This window comes from Eutrigla gurnardus (genome assembly GCF_963514095.1).
Source record: "Eutrigla gurnardus genome assembly, chromosome: 1".
NCBI classification, from domain to species: domain Eukaryota; kingdom Metazoa; phylum Chordata; class Actinopteri; order Perciformes; family Triglidae; genus Eutrigla; species Eutrigla gurnardus.
Window position 1 is genome coordinate 191,992 of NC_139915.1, and position 15,425 is coordinate 207,416.

At 38.9% G+C, this 15,425-nt stretch overlaps 1 protein-coding gene across 5 annotated transcripts in view; it reads right to left on the bottom strand.

Annotated features, from left to right (window-relative positions):
- Positions 1 to 1,991: 1,991 nt before the first annotated feature.
- The window catches only part of tead1b (TEA domain family member 1b), a 47,515-nt gene continuing 34,081 nt past the window's right edge, over positions 1,992 to 15,425 (bottom strand). For 3 of the 5 annotated variants that reach the window (XM_084020212.1, XM_084020214.1, XM_084020215.1), the window contains 9 exons: positions 13,009 to 13,020; positions 11,718 to 11,849; positions 11,389 to 11,435; positions 11,226 to 11,284; positions 10,319 to 10,443; positions 8,647 to 8,820; positions 6,860 to 7,000; positions 6,597 to 6,749; positions 1,992 to 5,179 (listed from right to left, as the gene is read on the bottom strand). In XM_084020212.1, coding sequence (XP_083876338.1) covers positions 5,066 to 5,179; positions 6,597 to 6,749; positions 6,860 to 7,000; positions 8,647 to 8,820; positions 10,319 to 10,443; positions 11,226 to 11,284; positions 11,389 to 11,435; positions 11,718 to 11,849; positions 13,009 to 13,020 — 957 coding nt within the window. In that variant the 3' untranslated portion in view covers positions 1,992 to 5,065. The remainder of the gene's footprint in view (positions 5,180 to 6,596; positions 6,750 to 6,859; positions 7,001 to 8,646; positions 8,821 to 10,318; positions 10,444 to 11,225; positions 11,285 to 11,388; positions 11,436 to 11,717; positions 11,850 to 13,008; positions 13,021 to 15,425) is intronic. The other 2 variants (XM_084020213.1, XM_084020216.1) reach the window with 1 other exon arrangement.

Consider the following 15,425-nt stretch of genomic DNA (forward strand, 5'->3'; position numbering starts at 1 on the left):
TGAATATAATACAACAACGTGATAAGCTAACAGTCAAAATAAACAAATTAAACACTGGAAGTGGAAAAATGAATTATTGGGGCCATAACATCAATAAAAGGCTCCTATTTAATGGAGCTAGATTGAGCTTTTTCTCTAATAACGTTTTGTATTTGATCCTTACATCATATATTTGGATTGTGTGATGCAGCCACAGGTTGTTATTCTATAGGCCTTCATTGTAATAAATAATATAACAATAAAAGACAGCCAGAGATCCAAGTGGAGCAGCGCTGACCTCTGATGGATGACACTTTGTGCTCTGCAGTGATCTAAGATATTCAGGGTCTGTTTATTAATTAATTATTAATGAATGAGAGGGAACAGATGTTCATGACTCCTTCAGGTTATACTGTGAGGACACTTGGGGGTTAGAAACATCAGTACTAAAGGTGTTCGCCTGTCTGTGCTGCTGTGATTGGTCTGTCTTTGATACTTGGAAAGTTTGTTTTTTCTAAATCTATGATTCATAATTTTGATACCGTGATGCTGTTGACCTTTGCCTTTTAGAAAGGGCTGATATATGATACACACATTTATTATCTAAACTTGTTTTTCCCAGTTCTTATGCATCTTATGGTATTACAATACATGATTGGTTTGACGCTTAAGGCTTTAGTGGATTAGAGTGTGTGTGTGTGTGTGTGTGTGTGTCTGTGTGTGTGTGTGAGAGAGAGAGAGAGAGAGAGAGAGAGAGAGAGAGAGAGAGAGAGAGAGAGAATCAAAGTTGAGGAAGCCTTCATTTTCGTGCCTTGTCAGACCAGAGCAAAACATCTCATTTCAAAATAAAAGCACCCAGTCCTCCAAATTTGTTATTTCAGTCAAATCAAAGGTATTCAAGTCACCTGGATTTGCATGCAAGCTAGGGTTGGTAATCTTGAGAATCTCCATAGAAGTTATCCAACTGAAAAACAGTGCTGCCAACTCTTTCCCAATGAAAGTAGCTAGCAGCACTAGCTCCCAAAGCTGCTAAACGCGCCATCAAGTCGCCAAAGAGGCGGACAGCGCGTCCCTCCAGGCTTCCGTCCAAACCCACTCCCATAAACGTAACGTTAACAATGGAGACGTGTCGCACTGAACAGGGTTGTTGTTAGCAGCTACACACAGCAGTCAGACAGGCAGCTTGGGGAAAACTCCGGTGACGCGTGATGAGGTAGACACGTAGACAGGTAGACAGGTAGACAGGCAGGTAGGCAGGTAGACAAGTGAATTCAATGATTGGGGCTTATTGCAGTCTGACAACCAAGTAGGCTACCAGATTTACCTTTTTTTTGACAGAATATTTGGTTTATTTGTTGCTGTCAGGATGTAATGAGGATATCCAGAGTATAACAATATTGTTCTGATGGAGATTACCAACGATCTGACATTTGGAAATATATCATTGGTCTACTATGGCTTCATACAAAGATATACAATCTCAGTTCAAAGCCAGACTCATGACAACTTATTTATTGCCAATTAAAGACATCATCTTGGTAAATATAGCAAATATTTATAGTTTTAGTTGACAAAACACAAAATCCTCTCATACTGTACTCTGTGGTTCAAAGGGTTGTGATAATTATTGGTTTGATCTCTTAACTATTTTGCTATCATTATATTTTAATTATAATACCAAATGTTTTCTTTTAAATCTGCACTTTAATTACACAATATATACTATTTACTGTTGCCGTGACTAAATTGAACAATGTCTCCCCCTGGTGATATTGTCTGTTACTACAGTGTACATCATGTGTTTTTCTTCCATGTGAAACGGGGACACGGAGAGTTAAATATAAAGAATGAGACGGGCTCCATCTACTGTAGATCGGAGGTTCCTGCAGTTAAGGAGTTTAAATGTGCCTCTCATGTGACACCGAGAAAACGAACAAGCCGTACTTATTTCAGGAACATAATTCAATTATGTTATATTGTGTATTTTTAAATGAAGCGACAACAAAAAGCAATATATTTTCAGATTTATTTAACTTCAATATTGCATACATACAAAGTATCTAGAAAGCTACAAAATATCTACTATTATCAAGAAGGCATCATTATGTTACGGAGCAAAGACAAGACCATATGCAGAACACAGAAACATCGCAGAGCTTCTTTTCTCTCCTTTGCTCCAACACTTTACCGTCATGGAAACGAAAAGATATCACACATTTGTACCAAGAAAAGCTAAGATATATCATTTTGTACAAAGCACCTTTTTACAACAAAAAAAGTCTGCACACAAAACCCAAATGTGTGTATGACAACTATGTGTGAGCTCTATGTGTGAAAAATCACTTTAAAGCAACCATGTGAAAATGGTCATAAAACAAAAAAGGTACCAGTACCTACTCTTTCGACAGAATTACAAATAACAAGAGCTAAACTGCTGATATGTTTGTAGCGTGATTCCTCCACTGGCTGATTTTTTTCCCTCTTCAAACAGAAAACCAGACATTCACGCCATGGAAAGGCATCAGTCCTGCTGTTTTAGTGTTGAAACGTCAAAATGTACCAGCAGTGCAGCAGCAACATCATTACCATCTTATTGGGCTTGCAATATACAGACGATGTCATCACAAAACCAAGTACAACTGTATACAAGTACAATAAGAAAACATCTTACTAACTAATCAATAAATGTGAACGGATACACAGGGTAAACATAAGAAGGTGTCCACAGGACTGTGGCAAAATACTGAAAGATTGATTGAACTCTGTCTGCAAATATTTAGAGCTTCTTCCATTAAAATACTTTAGATGATTATAATCGTTTGAGTCTCTATTGTCCTCACGGTGAAAAGCATTAACCTCGACGGCCTCGTCCACACTAGCAGTTGTGAAAATTAGTTTCCGAGCAGGTTTTAAGAAACCATTTCAACCACGTTAAAGATAATTTATAGAGGAGTATTACGATTAAATAAAGGTTCCCTTTTCGTTCTGAAAGATAAATTATTAAAAGCTTGTCCGTCTCCGTCAACATCACAGCCGCGTCTGCTCACCGAAAGGTAACATTGTGATGCTTTTCTGTGGTTTTCACATCGTGGGAGAGGAAATCTAATGTTTCCAAAAACCTTTTTTTTTTAAAAACAAAACAGAAGAAAAACACTTGAACCTGCAAGTGTGCAAGAAGCAGACAGCTGCGGTGCTCATACGAGTTGACGTTCTGCATGCAGTCACCGGCTGCATCTCATCAGCAGGTCTTTCAGTCTTTGACCTCAAGCAAAGAAATAGGTTTTCTTCAAATACATCATTTGTGCAATCAATTTACAACGTGATAGAAATGAATATATATCGTTTGTGTATTTTAACTGCGCATCACCTTTCCCCCTGCTGTCATTACAATCCTTTAAAAAAAGGCAATGTGGTGATTGGTTTCACTTGTGTCTCATTTTTTGGTCGAGCAACATTTAATTTTTAATTTCTGTTTGATTTTTCTGAAGCTGGAAATTGTTTTAAACCAAAGGCACTTCCTTGCAACCATGCAGGACAGGACAGAAGGGTGACTGGATCTCTGTATTTTTGGTCTTCTACGACAGGAAAGGCAGTCAGTCTGTGTTTGTAGTACACTCTTAGCAAAAAAAAGGCTGATATTTTAGGAACATATTACAGCGTTAGATAAAAATATAACCTGTGTTATAACCTTTTCTGAGCTTAAATTTGAAAACTCAATTTTACATAAGTGCGCTGCCCTTTAACAACAAATACGGTATTTCTAGGAGTGTACCAATATGAAACATAATTTCTCAGATGTGAAGATGTACCAAGTAATATAGCAGTGAGTTATTTTCGCCTGTTTGAGCCACAAAACTGTTTTTTTTTTAACAAGCAAAGGATAACGTTCGAGTGTATTCTAAGGCACTGCACATCTACACTTTGGCAGATAGTATTGTGAATTTCTTACACAATGCAAACATGGTCTTCCCACGTAGAGATCACAGTTTAAGTGGCATCTTTTGGAGTTCTCACAGCTATAACATGTTTAAGGCTTGGGATCGGCGTAGGCCACAGAAACATGTGAACATAGTGTGAACGTGAAGGCAGCACCACTCTGGTTTTCACACTGCGATCCCAGAGGGGGAACGATATTCTGAGTCTCTCAGGGGGGCAAAGCCACGCCGGACTGAACAAGGCCTTTTGTCTACACGTGATTTATAGTCTTTACGGAAAAGGGTTGATCTAAAAGCACAGATCTAACACAAAATAAGCATCACTAAGGCAAGTCCAGGGAGGGGAACAAAGTGCTTTTGGACGAGATGAGAGTGGAACTTTCACCCGTCTAAAACCTAAAAATGCTCCTATTAGTTGTCACAGAGAAAAGACTCGTTTGCAGAACAGAAATGCTAAGCAGGTGGTAAAAAAAAAAGAAAAGAGAAAAAAACATCCTACGTGTTTGGGGCAGGAGCAGGAACATGTTTGTAGTGTTTTCACAGTGCATTAATTCTGTCGTTAGTGTGTAAGACTTGGAGTGCTTCAACAGGGATACATATACTATCATATGCTGAGTTTTCTAGAAAGAAATATATTGTTTATGTAGTGTTGTTAGTTAAGCTTCTTTGGAAAATCTGTTGGCTGTGGGTGCATGTCTGTATATCTACAGTATGTACGCTCACAAATTAGGAACTACACACCAAACACACTCAAACATATTACACAGACCACGTTAGGCCATTCAAAGAAAAGGCCAGCATCCTTTTTTTTCTTAGTCTACATAACAAAGCAGAAGAAGACAACATATATTTCCATTTACCAAATTAATCTATTAATCTTTTTTTTTTTAAACGGCCACATTTATACCCAACATAACTCAACATATTTTAAAATATAATTCCCGTTTTTTTAAACATAAAACAACTGTACCGCAATTTACAGCTGCAGTCAAACACTTTATATTAAAACAACATTTTAACAACTGACTTCACCCGATACCATGACCAAAAAGCATTGTAGGTGTGACTTTCAGGTAGAGGCACTGCCACTTGTCTTGAGGTTGGTAAATCCATGAAAAGGGGGGGAGGGGGATGAGGGGAAGCTCGGGGCCTCATTCCTTTACCAGTCTGTAGATATGATGCTGGGCGCCGTGCTCACTGTTTGAAACTTCAAACACACACGCCATACATAGCAGCGTCTCCTGGGTGTCTCTATTCGTCACCACCTGCAAGACAACAGACACGTGTTAGAATGGGAGGAAACGCACTGAAGGGTTTTTAAAACGGCAGAATTAATACAGAATTAAAAAGCTCAGGGGCCTTGTGTCTCTGGATAACAATCAATATTTGAAGTTACAGCATTTAATGTGCTTTTCTTCAAATGTTAAAGCAGTAAGAAACTGTGTGGCGCTGAAGAGACTACTGCATACACTTTAAAGTAACGTGATATATTTATCCATTTAGGGGGGGTTTAGCTCAGGAGGTAGAGCGTCCGGCTGGCAACCGCAAGATTGCCGGTTCGATCCCCGGCTCCTCCTATCTGGTGTCCCTGAGCAAGACACCTCACCCCAAATGCTCCTGACGAGCTGGCTGTCGCCCTGCGTGGTTGACTCTGCCGTCAGTGAGTGAATGGATCAGTCATTACTGTAAAGCGCTTTGGAGAAAAGCGCTATATAAATGAGGCCATTTATCCATTTAATCTAAAATATAAATGTAAAGAAAAATGCATAGATCACAAAGCACAAATGTGATAAACAATACAACAGAGATGTTTTATATGTTCTATATTTTACTTATTTATTTGATATATGCCTGTCTCTTTTAAGGGATTGTGGGATTTGGCGCCATCTAGCAACGAGAGTGCAGATGTGTTAGGTTTGCCCGTTCTGAGCTACTGTAGAAACAGCCGGCATTTCAGCCACAAGATATTATATATATATTTTTTTATTAACCTTTATTTATACAGGTAAAATCTCATTGAGACCCAGGGTCTCATTTACAAGAGAGACCTGTTCCAGGTAGGCAGCAGCAAAACACAAAGTTACAGACTAACTGAACATACAGGAGACACAACACAGAATACACACATTAAAGTAGTAAAGTGCAAACTACAAAGTGCAAAGAAGACTAGGTACTAAGTACATGCGCAGATATAGAAGCTCCACAACTTGGCATCATTATGAGATGCTCTACAAACAGATAGGAGGTGCTGATAAGTCTACCATCATTTCTCTCCATCATGTTTTTGGGAAACACTTCTAAGAGGAAAGGATGATTATAAATTAAATTTAAGATTAAGTTGCTTTTGTGCCCTGGTTGCCCCCCACATAAAGATCTATGCCTGTCTTTTTTTTATTAATTTTTTGCTCCCTCAGTAGTGCTGAATGACACTTTAAGACCCCATGTGAGGACTAATAACAGGCGTTGCTGCCCCCTCTTATCTTCCCTTTTCCCCCGCAGATAATGAGGCTCCTCACACTGTGTTTCATCCCCTGTGGAATGAGAGAAATGTAGGAACAACGGGAGGAACTCATTTCGAGCCCCCCCCCCCAGCTCACCAACACACACTGACAGCAAAGACAAGAAGAAGAATGAGGGTCCTGGAGAGGGATTTCGCCCACTCAGGTCAGTGTGTCGATTTACCAATAAGATCGTGAAGTTCTCCAGTACGCTGTTCATCATATATTTCTCTGGCAGGTGTTTTAGTTTATGGATGAAGTTGATCATGTATTCACACATGGGAGACCGGCTTATCCGGTAGACAAACCGTCCATTCTCGAACCGCGCATATTCAGTCTGAGGAAAAAGAGAAAGAAGAAATGAATTGATTAACATAGTATGTAACCTATAAATATGTAGGTATATTGTAGATGTACTTCACAAGATGAAAAGATTTGAGTTCATACCTCAACTTTCTCGACCACCTGCTTGCCAAAGGAGCAGACCTTTGTTGAACACGTAATGGTCATGTTCTCCGAGCTTTCATATTGACTTGTGACTCCGTAGAACGATCCGGTATCATCTTGAATGTTGCAGTTCAAATCAGCCTGAGGCGAAACAAAAGACAGCATTTCATTCATATTTCTATGTAGGATTTCAGTTTGCAGGAATAAATAATACACACAAAGTAAAAAGAGGTTGTGAGATAAAATACCTGACAAATATGTAGAAAAGTAACCCAGAATACAGACGGAACAATAACTGATGATTTATTTGGTACAGGAACATTTCATATTAGTCAGGTATTTAATATAACAACCAATTAAAAACAATTATTTATCAAGGATCACAGAGGACAAATATTATCTGACATACCCACTGAAACTTTAAAAATAATATGTATATATCATATCTTAAAACTTAAACCATCTTGATATGGAATCCCTTGGAGTTATTCTTTTAAAAGATTTAAGACCAAATCCATCAGCGGAACATTTTACAGTTCATAAATAAACCTGGCCTTTTTTCCTATGTACTAATTTGAGTCCTCTAAATGAATGTACCATTGATGCACACTAGTTTTCTATGATGCACAAAGGAAATAGAGGAGCTTAAATCTAATGATGCTAAAATAATTCAAGAAACATCCCCAGAAAATAATGTTTTTAATGAGAAAACGCTCTCTTTGTGAAACGTGCAATAACTGTATTTTTATGACATGGGGCAGCAGAAACACATTTGTCACGTCACCACCTTTGACGATGATATGACGCTGTTTATTTAAACATCAATCACTTATCATGCATTCATTATCATTCATTTGAGTTGTTTTTCTAGACAGAATAATAAGTCCAATATTCACTTTCTTCTAGCTCTGTTTTTGGTCTCCACCAGCTCTTTGATTCTTGAAATATTACCTAATATGAACTTGTATGCAGTACACAAATACTGTATACAGTTTATATGCAGTGTGAAATTGAGATATCCATACTTTAGAGGAAGTCAGAATTTGGTTCAAATCTAAAAATGTTAATCTTTTTCGTCCTTGTCTCTTCAAGAGCTGTCGAGATAAAACATGTACATCGCATATCAGATTAGAAGAACCCGGCCACATCTGAATATGCATGTAAATGTGTGCATATTGGAAAGGAGAGTCTAAAGAGAATGAAATGAAGTTACGTTAAAGGACTGATTTACAAGGTTGAACTCGTCTGCTCCAGCAGGGCAGCCTTTTCCATGCCCCGAACATCCTGTTCATTATGGACACAAAAAGAGGAGACATCCTCCTACAACATTCTCCTCCTTCATTAAGCAAAGCTGTTATACATTCATTATTGTGCAGATTCCGTCTTTCATTTGAAATTTAGATTGGCCGGTTACTTCAAAAGGAATTTGAGGGGACTTGGTCCAAGTGCATACGGTCTCACTTTGTCGGCTGCCGCTAGTTAGCATTTTGCATCAGAGGAGGAAATACATGCAATGTTTAAACAGCCATTAGGAGTGCAACCAGGTCACTCCATTGTTTGGAGATATTACATTGAATTAGTGACTGCTTTGATCACAAGCTCTCCTGCTATGCAAGTCCAAATATAGCAGAGTGCATTCTGCAAACATTAAGAGAGCAATCTTCTCTGTGTAGACTGATTACGCTCAATCACTAAAGACGAACCTCGGCACACTGTTACCCATTCTGTCATTCAATGATACCAACACTGACGTGGTGTAAAAATGCTTGTGTGGCTGTAACACTCACCCAGAATTTTATAAGGAAGAAGGAGTTCTGGGGACCTTTCCCATAAAGCTCCTTCAGACCCCCTTTTTTTTCTGGGAATTTGTCATAAATCTGGCGAATGTCCACAGACTCCAGGAGGGCGTCGCTGTAGGAATGATTCGTCTGTCCGATATGTACAAATAGATGCTTGTTGTACTGAAAGAGTAAAGATAGAAATACACTTAAACATATGCTGCTCTATTTCAGGTTGTATCCACACACTGATCTATAAGAATGGAACACATAAAATCAAGAGTCGCCAACACAGGAAGGTTTTACTGGAACAAAATAAGCCGACTATGACAAATTTACCCCATAAGAGACACGCGGTAGCTGGAATTAGATTGGTTACCACCTCATGATGATTACTCCACGTCTGCTAGAGGTGTAACGATTCATTCGATGCATCGATGAATCGATTGTCAGTCCTATTGATTCAACTAAATCCATCTGCTAAAATAAATAAATAGAATGAATCGTTTTGGCTTCACCAATAATCAATATAAATGTGTTTAATCGTATGAATGGTGATTCTTAATTATGATTAATGTTTTAATACGTTTAAGACACTCCCCTGCACCCCTGCCAGCATGTAGTCTATTGAAACATGTTCAAAATAACCGAGTATTACATTTTTGTATTCAGCATAAAATATTATGCAGGACTACTTTTTTATAGAATAAATATGTTTAATAAGTAATTCTGTGGTCTGTTTATTTTTTCACCTTTCAGAAGAATACAGATAGTCTCACTCGCATTATTGCATGTTTATTTCATGGATATAGAATTTTGGTTACAAGTTACAGAATCGAATCGAACTGTCTGCGTGGTTTTATGATGTAGAAATTAGGGAATATCATTCTGCTCCACTAAAGTCAAAACCCCTCGTTTGTTTTATAAATCTACAAGCTTATGAAATATGACTTTATTAAGTCATGAAACCACAGATCTCACATATATCTATCTCTGTTTGTTGAATAAGGTAAATGTATGGTAAAATATTTGTTTTTAAAGCTAATGGCGGATAAGCCTGATTCATAATTCTACACACAGCAAAAAGCAGAATAACATTTTTGTTTTTTGTTTTTTTTCCCACGGGTCCGCTGCCCTCGTTGTGACGGTATGAAACGCCGTCACGTGGCGCTGCACTTCAGTTCAAACGCTCACAGAGCAGTCTATGGTTAGCCTTTGGGGCAAACGCAACAATATCAAGCATCAAGCTGAATGCACGAGTAATGGCTGCTGTCACGCAGTCGCAATACCAAAACAAACAAACAAAGTCCTCTGGAAAATGTTAAGAACTCGCTAAAGCAAACAAGAAATGTACGACTTGAAGCTGCTGATTTGTCAACTGGCGCTCAGCGAGTCTGTGGATCGTCTCGCTCAGCTGAAGTGTGCGGCGTGGATTTAGTTTTTGGCGTGCCTTTTAAGGGGCTGGTGAATAAACAGTCTCTCATTATTGCTGCAGGTTTTCCTGCTGTGTGTCCCCTACAGGCCAGGCTCGTCCCCTCTCAGCTGGTTTTGGCCTCCTCTCAGCTGACTGTCTGCCTGGGAAAATGTCCCAGTGTATTCATAGAGGAGAAGACTGGATGATAAGAGGTGGGAACACCATGAGATAGTGATATTTCTTGCTTTAGTATGAGGTTCCACTCACTGAGTCCGGGTCTCTCTGTTGCTCTAGGAAGGCGGAGAACTCCACCAGTCGGAGTTTAGATGTGCCGATGGAGCGGCCCTGCCATGCTGGTGCTGTGGGAGCCGGAGCTACTGTCGCCTCGTAACCTGCGGTAACACCAGAATTATTATTCACTTTTGTCCCGTCTAATGGTTGTTTTACAGGACAACAAGATGATTTTCATTTTAAGACACTATAACAATTCAAACGTATACATTATCGGAGCTAGATATTAGATGGAGATAGATGCTTGACAGGTTTTGGTTACATCCGTTTGTCCCAGCAATTCACAAACGTACAACCAAAATTAAATACATATTTTTAAATAAATTAAGTAAATTACGGCTATACTGACCCTTGAACCCAGGTTTTGGGCCATAGCAACGCTTTAGAGCATAATTCAGTCATTATTTGCTCTTAACTTGTGTACTTGTTAGAATACTTTATAATTTACAAAATATTGCAGAACCTGCAATACAAAGGAGCATTGATACTATATTGAATGTGGCAAGTACTATGCAATAAATAACTGAAAATGAAAAAAAGAACATTTTAAAAAGTAATTATTACAGAAAAAATAACAAAAAAGGTATAAAATAAAATGTGCAATGTATCCTTGAATACTTCCATTTATACTTGGACACAGAAGCACATGTCTAATATAATCAATCCTAATTCACAAAAAGACATATAAAAGGTTTTAATAAATATGTAATATTAATATTTATAATATATTTTGCTTTGTCCCGAGCAAATACATTAACATGTGGAGATGGAAGTTTGAGAACACCCAATAGATAACATAGTTTACTATGTGCACAACAAAGCATGTTGATTTACATTTCGTGTATTTGTTTCTTAATAATGTTGTAATTCTGTAAATTCTTACTTGTAATGGTTGTTTTGACTGGCTGGATGGGATAGGCTTGCTGGGTGAAAGGCTTAATACTGGAACAGAGAATGACAAAACAACATTACTACAGCACACTATATTGAGTTTAATATGAATATATCGTTTATATTTTCATGTTTCAAGTTTGTAGTATCCTTACTCTTGTGATGATCCTGGCTGACCAGCTGATATCATACCCTGCCACAACTGGAGAATTACATACATGATTAGCCAACAAACAACAAAGAACCGAAATGCGCGGGTAGCCGTTAGCGATATGATCCAAATGGATCACGGCTCCGTGTTTAGTGAATGTAGTTATCTTGACTACCACTCCTTTTGATCGTGTGCTTATCTGATAGGGGCAGTTTCCCAAAGCTGTGGTGTGTAATGTGATTTGGCCCGGGTGTCGGCGTGGTTGGCCCGAGAGCTGCCCCGGGTGAAGCTGGACAGGATGGATCAATAGTGGGGTGCTGACAAGGCTCTTACCCCTGCTCCAGGGAAGGCTGGGCGCGGGATGCCTGGCAGGCCCAGCTTGTTGTGAATAGCTGTAGCAGAGACGATCTGAGCCGAGGACATGGAGGCCATGCTCTGGAGGGCTTTGTCCTTCACGGCCTGGTCCTTTAATAGCAGTCACAAAAGGCTTAGCACTCACACAGGAGGGGGAGGTGGGGCATGATGCAGAGGTAGCAACAAACAGACTCCAAACAACACGCTAAAAGCACCACCGACCTCTCTCACAACAGAAAACTGCAGGCAGGTTCAAAGAGGATGCATGTGCATCACTATTTAAGTGTTTTTACAGGAATGTGACCAACAATGGCAATTGAATTCCAATATACAGTGCAATAGCTGTGGTATGCGCTAAAATGAAAGTTTGCTTGTTGACTAATCTACCAATAAAATTCTTTAAAAAAATAAAGTCATTCAGCAGCACTTCTATCAAGGCTGCATTTGTTTGCAAGTCAAAACACATCTAAACATTGTAAAGAATTCTTCAAGTAAAACTGAAGGATACCCGCTTGGTTAAGATTCTTTCACAGCTTCACTTAGTTCCCTTTTCTTTAAAAGGTATAATATGCAACAATTTCCTAAAAAAAAAAAAAACTTCATAAAAAAAATAATCCCTCTCAATCATGATTTATGACCCACTTGAAGCGTGAGGTGGCGTCTGTATCTACAGAGAGCCGGCCCTCTGCCTGTATTTGCTTTTGGACCCCACGGAGGGAGTAACCCCCAGCATGTAAGCAGGGTGTGCAGCCCCACAGGTTTGTGAGGAGGAGGTGTGGATGTGTTTACAAACAGCAACCCACAATGTGGATGCATATTATACCTTTAATCTATGGACAAGCTGTTTTAAAATCATCCGGGTATCCAATTGTAAATGGCCATGCGTAATAGTAACGCAGAGAGCCACCAATGCCTGCAGAAGTGCACTGCACATTGCGTGTTGTTTGGTTGTTTTGGATATTTAAAGCCATACTGAACCTGCTAAATTCAGCGTAGGTACTGCAGCAGAGTGCACAACCCATACACACTAGCAAACCCATGCAGACTCACTGGCAGCATAAGCTAAAAAGTAGGCATGCTGGCAACAAATGCTGATGGAGCAGAGTCAAGCTACAGTATGATACCAGCATGATGACACAAAGAGACACCACTAGACTGGGAAAACACTGGGCAGCAGCTACTGTGTCACGACGGCAATGCAAACTAGCAGGACAAGGCATGCCCTAAAAAGAAGCAGAAACGGCATCGCAAACTGAAGATAAATACTCACCATGCTCGTAACCTAAATGCAAACAAACAGGGTTTCATTGTAAATTCATTTATTATAAGTCATTCCACATCCAAACGGTTATGGCTGCATGAAAAGGTCTGTGTTCCAAACTAGAGCCCGACCGATATATCGGCGGGCCGATATTATCGGCCGATATTAGGCATTTTCCAAACTATCGGTATCGGCATTTATAATGGCCGATAAATGAATATTTTAAAAATAAAATAAAAACGGACGAAACACCCTTATAGAACTTGAACAGAATTTGTCTCCAGTCTTGTTCAAAGTCATATTTATGAAGCTTACCAAGTCTTTTAATACTGGTAACTTTGTGTTTGGTTGTTGTTGTTACTGTGTTTTTGTTCAAAGGACTTTAAGTTTTATATCTTAAGTTTGTATATTTATACATTTTATTTATCAGAACTTTAATATATTTTGATGTTCCTCTGTTGCGTTGTGACAATAAAAAAGTTTATTTTTAAACTGCATTATCATATTATTTTTGTGAAGACTCATAAATAGCCTACAAATAACTAATGTTGGGGAAATCTGTTAATGTTTTGTTACACGTTTCTGAAAAGAAAAATATATGTATATCGGCCGATATATCGGAATATCGGATTTTTAAATCAACACACATTTGTATCGGTATCGGCCTTCAAAACTCTTTATCGGTCGGGCTCTATTCCAAACATCAGTAACATCACTTTAACGTGACAACGTCCAGCCTTCTTCACACCGCACAACACAAGACAAATGTGCAAATACACATTTCATCACAAAGGATTATGAATCTTGTATTTACAAATTATCGCTGGTCTCTGTGGCGAATGTCTTGCTCTCTATCATTTTTACAATCTGATCAGTAGTCATCACTCGAGACAAAACGACAGAACGATAACATAATGACTGTAATTGCACTAAAATGCCACAGACGAGACCAGAAACAGCAGACTTCCATTTATGCCCCCTGAAATGAAGGGCACACTTGTATTTCTCGTTGCCCCTACGCTCTAATTTGCTTTAAATGAGAAAAAGTCAGGGATTCATACAAAAGCTGTCTGTTTCTCTTCAGACAGCAGCCTGTGCCCTTGAAAGACCAGGCAGACCTGCCTGTCTGACTCTTTCTGTCTCTCCACACACACACACACACAGACAGACAGACACACACAGATTAATGAGGGGTCATTCATTCATGTTGGAGCAAAGTGTGGAAGTCAAAACGTAAAGTCGGCTCCTCTAGAAAAGCAGGAATCGGTGGAGTATCCTTGAGATACAATCATTTCTTTATAACATACCTTAAGTACTCTTAAATTACAGGTCGGTATTATTCACATTCTTTCACAATGTTTTCCACCCATTTTAATCTGCCAGTGTGAAAAGCTTTCCTTAGTGATTTTAACAGAATTCACTATTGAACACTCAGATGAGGACATCTGAACTGGGGGGAAGGAAAGCGGCTGACAGCCATGGCATTGAGACAGACGGGAGTTATCAACAGATTGAATGGAAGAACAAGAAAGCAGAGAGAGCATCGCAACAAGAGTCAGCCATCAGACCGAATTCCTCGGACCTTCAGCTCTCAGCCACTCACCAACAGCCAATGGCAGCATGCTTCCCGACATTTGCACACTTTGATTGTGGGTTTTATGAAATTATTACAAATATGGATAGATATGGAGTTCAATTGGAGCTTAACCAGTAAATAAACCAAACAGAAATACTGGCTGAGGTTGACCTAATATGACCGGATTTGTGCATACATCAGCCACTAAGTAGCAACAGAAATGACATTTTTTTTATTTCTAGGAATCACAATCTCTGTCGGCCTCTTTGATCCAGACTGAAAAATCTCCACAAATTTGAAATTGATTGCTATGAAATTTGGTAAAAAGGTTCATGACCTCCAGAGGATGAATCCTCATTATGTGTGGTTTTGAATGAAGCGTCTCAAACAGCCCCCCCCCCCCCCCCCCCCCCCTGACGATGAATTCCAATGAGTCTGATGATCTCCTGACTTTTCATTTAGCACCATCAGGTAAAACAGGTTAAACATTATACCTAAGTAATGTGTGGTTGGTTTTATACCTTCACTCCCTTCCTATTTACTTTCATCTTCTTCTGTACTATTTGTATTTATTTATTTATTTTATTTGTGTATTTACTTATTTTTTTTACTTTTACTGTTTTTTATTGTGTAGTCAAGTTGTTGTTGTTGTTTTTATTCTGTTGTTGTGTTTTGTCGTCATGTCTTGGTCGTGTTTGATGTTCATGGGTTCTGCATGGTCTGGAGCAAGAGTTTCCAGTCCCATTGGTTATATATGTATGTGTTGTGTTATTATGTCTGGAAATAAATAAAGATATTGTTGGGGGAAAAAAACATGATACCTGCTGACGTCAGCATGTTAGTATGGTTT